Here is a 6,536-nt window from a genome sequence, read left to right on the forward strand (position 1 = left end):
GCTGAGACTATTGGGTCGGAGATGTCGGGTTGGGGAGGGCAAGATGATTGAGCAAGAGGTGTCGGGTCAGTCTTCATTGAGAAAACTCTTCGAGAGATGTAGGTCTTTATTGCGAAGAAAGACTCCTTGAAAAAGGTTGGTCTTTGTTGGAAAGACGCCTAGGGGAGTCAATCTTTGTTAAGAAGAATTGAGAGAGGACAAGGACTCGACTGATTAAATTGACTCGGTAGTTGACACATTTTGTATAGTCTATATTGACCATGTTAAGAACATGTTTCTTGAACATTATTTACCTCTGCATAAGTTAGAAAATAGATATTCATTGTGGCACTGAATATCTATTTTCTAACGATTATAGATCACAAGTCAGGTATAAATATGATAATTTAAATAATATGGATACTGGAGATATATGAGACTTTTATTTATTACTTGTTATCGATAACTAATTCGAGACAAGAGAAAATGATTAAATCACTAAAATATTCAATCCATTCAAACTCACATAATATCTCAGCTTAAAAACCAGTTATTTATTGCTGCAATTTTTTCCCCACACGAATGCACTGGCATACACGGCCCTATTTAGTGGGCCCGCGCAATCTCCCCGAGCCTTGTCGTCCAATCATCGCGCAGTAAGCGCCATTCGGGCGATAATTATCGACCCCACATGCCAAAATCCAACCCATCCGGTCTATGCCGGTTCAACGGTCCATGCTGGTCTGGTTTAGGGCATCGTCGTTGCCTCTCAGTTACAGTGACGCACTTTCGTTCCTCTCCCAAAGCGCGTCTCAGGCTTCGATTCTTATCGAATGGGTTCCGCTTCGTTGCTGGAAACAGTGTCCCTCTTGAGGGAGCCGCCTAAGCGGCCGCACCCTCCTCTCTACCTCCTCCGATGGCATCCTCTCGTCCGGCTTCCGCAGCCACGATTCCCCCATTATCGAGCTCTCAAGCACGTCGGATTCTCCCTCAGATGTGCTCTCGTCCCACCGTCAGGAGCCGAAGGCAGGAGGGATAAGAAGGAGGGCCTTCTAGAGTCGGCATGGAGCACGGTGCTCGAGGCCATGGAGAGGATCAAAAAGCCGGCGGCTGCCCTTATCTTGATCGGCGTTCTCCTCACTGCTGATCCCCATGGGGCCCTCGCGGCGTCCGGAGGAAGGATGGGTGGGAGGGCTTTCTCCTCTTCGTCCTCTCGTTCGCACTCTTCCTCTTCCTGGAGCTATTCCGCTCCTCCCAGCTCGAGTTTCTCGTACTCGGCGCCCTACTATGCGCCGTCTCCGTTCGGAGGTGGGTTCTACTTCGGGCCGGCTTTTGGTGCGGGATCGGGGTTCTTCCTCCTTATGATGGGATTTGCTGGGGTGATTCTGCTCTCTGGGTTTCTCTCGGACAGGGACAATGATGGAAGCGTCCTAACGGCCACACAGAAGACCAGCGTCATCAAGCTTCAGGTATGGGCATCCTCTTCCTTGGAGTTTCTTCGTTAATGTGGACAGCCTCTTGCTTTATTGGTTAGACTCCGTTTCCTCTGTTTCCATGAATTCTTTCTTCTGGGGCCTTAGTGGCACTCTCATAGGCCATTACGCTTACAAGTTACAATAGATACCAATCACATCAATAGTTTTTTATGGTTCGAAGCGTGTGGGAATAGATTAATTCACTTAAACTCGAGGCAGCAATTTACAAGAATATAAGTACCATAAATACTGTTTTCGGAGATTAACATTTATTTTGTAAGAATTACGCATAACAATCTCAAAATTTCTCAAACCCCTCGTACCTTAGCAGTGATAAGATTGGTCATGGTTGTTTAATTTGTGAAATGAAGTCGACCAAAGTACGGCTGCAGCAGATCAGATATCACTCACTTATCTGTTGTTTGACAAGAAAATTTAGTCAAATAGTACCTGCTATCTTGTTTCCTTGTAAGCGTTAGCAGAAAACCATTGTTGTGTCTGAGTGTCTTAACAAGTTGCTTGAAAAAATAATCCAGAATAAGGATTTTATATAGTCATTTTATTGATGAAGAATGTGCTTTTAATTTGTACAAACACCCACACTGCAAGACATTATTTTGAACTTTGTAGGTTGGCCTATTAGGCATGGCACGATCATTTCAGAGGGATCTTGATAACATAGCTGAAGCTGCAGATACATCTACACCAGAGGGATTGAATTATGTTTTGACAGGTACTACAAATCAATTTCAGTAGGATATTATGATCTTAAATTCAACAGGATGTCTGTTGCTTTCACAACATTGTTTTGATGCTTCTTTTTCTAATATTCTTCTCTGTTTATATCCATGTGGCTAACAATTTCCTAAAAATGATTACAATAAATTTTTTGGATGATTCTAAGAAGCTCATGATTTGATCGCTCCTTATTTAGTTAGTTTCATTAATTAGAGATGCTTTGACTCTTTGTTGATTGATGTTGTTGCTAAATGAGTAGTCAAAATGTTATAATCATATGTTATCTTGCGGGATCAATCCCTTAAAATTTCTGGCATTTCAAAATGTTACTGAACCACCCTAAAATTCCTCAGCATCAACTAACTTTTCCTTTTGCAACATTTTCAAGGGAGGAAAATTGGGTGGATGAAATAAGTCCCTTTTAAACTAGACTTGTCCTTTTTGTAAAAATCACATGCATTTGTTATGAACTAATGGTATTATTAGCCCTTTTAGTTCATTGTCTAGTCATTTGATCAATTGCTGTTGGCAGTGGCACTTTAGCCAACACAAAGTATCCATCTTGTTTCCATCCAGTTTTTGGTGAATACAATAAGGGAATTTTTTATGATGATTTCCCTCTCCTCTTTTTCCTCTTTCTACTTGCGATAGTATAACTACAATAAGCAATCATGTTTTGTAACTATAATTTGACTGCATAGTTTTTATCTTGCTGTTGAGCTCTATGTTATGCCAGGTCATTTGTTCACTTTTAGCTATATTAAGGCTACATCCCTCCTCCTTACCTTCAGATTCAATTAAAGAAATCTATAAAAATGTAAGCTGAAGATTGTAACTTTCCTCCCTATTTTTTTCCTATCTCCTTCCCACCTTCCACTTTTTCCAAGTAGATAATCCCTAAGAAAAATTTATTAATTTTAAGATTGTGAAGTTGAAGGGGAGCCTTGACGAAACGATAAAGTTGTTGCTTTATGACCAAAAGGTCATGGGTTTGAATCCTGGAAATAGTCTTAAGGCTGCGTACAATAGATCCTTCCCCAGGACCCCGCATGACGGGAGCTCGTGCACCCCCGGGTTGCCTTTTTTTAAGATTGTGAAGTTATTCACATCCATTTTTCTTTTCATGGCAATTTTAATCGTGATAACTGTCTTCAACTCCACAAATTACATAAAATGTATTAGGTTATTTAATGTGCATATTTTCTAGTAATAGTAGTCAAATATACTCTCAAATAAACCTAGTAGATTGGTGTATTGCCTAAGTCTTCTTTAACTGCATAGTTTTTTGACATGAATGATGCATATTTTTATTTTGTAATTTGTAATTGACCTTCCTTTGATGCTATTCTTCTTGTGTTGTAGAAACAACATTAGCTTTGCTTCGTCATCCGGACTGTTGCATTTCTGCTTATTCTTCTGTAAGTAATACTTCAATTTGTTGGAAGTTCAATTTAGTAAATATGTACAACTGCAATTCTGATGAAATTCTCTATGTGGTGCTAAGCTATTTGGCATCAAAATAATATGCATTTGCTGGCTTGATATTATTATTCTGTATCTTGACATAATCCTGATAATCAAAGGATTAATTAAGATTTATGGTAGATAATTTGGAAATCCAAACAACAAGAAATTCAATACTCCATGAATCTATTTTCCATCTCTGTACTTGAATTAGAATCTGGGAAGAGAACACAATCACTAAAACAAGAGCAGGTAATTTTTCTTGTGGAAAAAACCCTCCAATTTCAAGAAATGGAAAAAACCATAACAACAAATAATATCCACTATACATTCTAGATATAACTAGAGGTGTACTACAACTAACATTATTAAGCATCTTGGCAAAGGAAATAATCAATCTTAAAGACAGGGAAATTTCTCAGCAAAACCTAAAGACTGAGATGACAATTGCATGCTTACTATGCACACACAATTTTAATTGGATGGGGCATATCAACCTGAATCAGAACACTTTATGAAAATTGGCTGCAATAAATTCAGATTCTCATATTGGCTTCACTTGGGCCATCCTAGAGGGAAATCCAACCTAACAAAAGCTTGTGATTTGTGCTCTTTATCTAAATGATTATATAGAGAGAACACAGGAAAGTACTCAAGGCTAAATATTACTTGTTTAAATTCACATCCATCTTTTCTTGAGAAATATAGATTGCTTGCAAGATTTTTTAGAAAAAAATTTAATAAAAATTCAACGATCTTTGATTCTTGGAATTTCTCAATCTAAGTTCTAACCTTTGTCTTTGTGTCAAATGAGTTATTCCTTGCATTCCTTTCTTTAAAAAATAACCCAAACATTTATTTTCTATTTGAAATTTAAAAGGTGGATATAAAGCGAAGTATAGAAGATGGGGAGAGGCGTTTTAACCAGCTTTCAATTGAGGAGCGTGGTAAGTTTGATGAAGAGACACTGGTAAACGTGAACAGCATTAGAAGGCAAAAGACAAGTAATCTAACATTCAAAGGTTTCAGCAATGAGTATATTGTGGTATGTACAGTTCGTTAATTTTTCACTCTTAAATTTCTCAAAAGATTAGTGCCTTAGTTCACTTCATGAATTGTGGAGTAATAAGGTGGCCTCATTCCATCATTTTATTGACTAGCTAATTCTTACATCAAGTAATACCCTTCTTATGTTGACATGGATCTTGTATTTTTATGTTTGGGATTTTCATGTAATTTGATATAACTTGCTTTTGTTGATTAAAATTTGGACAACTCAGATTTGACTTACATCCTACTTGTAGAGATGTCAACTAGCCATGCTGGGGCCGGGTATGACAGACCTAATGGGCCAGTTTCTTTTTCGTATCTGTCCGGTTTGGCTCCTGTTTTACACCTATACTATCATGTTCCTTTAGTTTGTCTAGTCATGCAACCTCCACTCTGTTAGGCACAATAGCACGTTTGACTGTCTTCCACTTTGGCAGACTTGCATGTCTCACTCGTCCACTTTGCTGCACATATTTTGTCCACTTTTAATTTTTTTTCTGCAAAATTTACTTTGTCTGTGCAAATGTGAATGTTACATGGTTTTCATAGTTTGCTGCTGTAGTAGTATTCAGCCATGTGATGATGACTAAGAGAGCAGTGTGTTAAAGAATGAAACCAAATGCCTTATTTGTTGTTCTTTCTAATTTAAAGAGTGAAACATAAAAATGTATTTCAACTAATGGTGATCCTCTACCATGTGACAGTAAGTAATTACCTGTCTCTCTTCTTTTTTTTTATGTTCCTGCGACACATGGATTCAGTCAGCCATGGAATTTATCATTGTTATTCTTGTCATTCGTACAATTTTCTTATGTTTCAGTCTACTAGAAATTAGTCTCTCTTACATGTTACAGGTTACAATTCTGGTTGCTGCTGAGGGTGTATACAAGCTTCCTGTCATAAACAGCAGCAGTGACTTGAAAGAAGCACTGCAGAAGCTCGGTTCCATTCCTTCAAGCAAAACATTGGTATACTGTCCATTTCTTAAACATGCTTGTGAACAATAGTGTCTTAATGTTTCACGGTTGTTTAAGGAATTTTGTTTTTGCACAATCTGTTTTCAGGCCGTGGAGGTCCTATGGACGCCTCAAAATGAGAACGACACGCTTTCAGAACGCGAGCTACTGGAGGATTATCCATTGCTGAGACCCCTCTGACGAGACCGCAAACATGCCACGATAAGGCGTATGCCCTCTCCAGTATATACCCGTCTGAGTCATCTCTTTTGTTTATTATATATGAAAGTTTATTCAAAAAGAATATTTGTATAGTACTAGACACTTCGCTAGGATCAAAGCAAACATGATATACCTCAGCAGTAATTGATGCAGGAAGCTCCGGAGATATTTATTATTATTTTTGATTTTTTTTAATATTTAAGGTATTTTTAGTATTTTAGTTATTTTTGATGATTTTTATTATTTTATATTTTATATTTTTAGTTTGTTTAGGAATTTTAAGATTGTTTTTTCATTATTTATAAGATAGGAATATGAATTTATACGTTCGGATTTGTTTTCTTTTTATCAAAGGCCTAAGTCTCTATGCATTCAACTGTTTGAGAATTAATAGTATGTTATTATATAATTTTTTTATTTTTGAAAAAAAAAAACATCTAGAGGATGCTGGTTTATATCTTCTTGCCTTTTATTCTAATTTTCTTTCTCGATAGTCCGTGGGAAAACTGCTATCATGTCCCATCAGTGCTACGTCAATGTTAGCAGGTTTGATTGAGAAAACCAAGTGTCAAATACCATGGAAGAACGGTGCAGTTGTGGTAAGCAGGTTTTGATAGAGGAAATTCAGCATGTCAGTGGTGACACAAATCAT

General features: G+C 37.5%; 1 protein-coding gene across 1 annotated transcript; it reads left to right on the forward strand.

Moving 5' to 3' along the window:
* The first annotated feature begins 750 nt into the window (after nt 1-750).
* LOC122032111 lies at nt 751-6,062 on the forward strand. Its single transcript, XM_042591360.1, has 6 exons — nt 751-1,448; nt 2,085-2,187; nt 3,555-3,610; nt 4,537-4,701; nt 5,561-5,674; nt 5,771-6,062. The coding sequence occupies exons 1-6, from the start codon at nt 813-815 to the stop codon at nt 5,861-5,863; spliced, it is 1,167 nt and encodes a 388-aa protein (XP_042447294.1). The 5' UTR covers nt 751-812; the 3' UTR covers nt 5,864-6,062.
* The last annotated feature ends 474 nt before the right edge of the window (nt 6,063-6,536 follow it).

Source organism: Zingiber officinale, chromosome 11A (genome assembly GCF_018446385.1).
Source record: "Zingiber officinale cultivar Zhangliang chromosome 11A, Zo_v1.1, whole genome shotgun sequence".
NCBI classification, from domain to species: domain Eukaryota; kingdom Viridiplantae; phylum Streptophyta; class Magnoliopsida; order Zingiberales; family Zingiberaceae; genus Zingiber; species Zingiber officinale.

What these genes read in the sequence shown, in the direction of transcription:
- LOC122032111 (XM_042591360.1), top strand. Translation starts at nt 813, where the DNA reads ATGGGTTCCGCTTCGTTGCTGGAAACAGTGTCCCTCTTGAGGGAGCCG. An exon ending in GCATTTCTGCTTATTCTTCT is followed by an intron (nt 3,611 to 4,536) that starts GTAAGTAATACT and finishes GAAATTTAAAAG; the next exon opens with GTGGATATAAAGCGAAGTAT. An exon ending in TTCCTTCAAGCAAAACATTG is followed by an intron (nt 5,675 to 5,770) that starts GTATACTGTCCA and finishes ATCTGTTTTCAG; the next exon opens with GCCGTGGAGGTCCTATGGAC.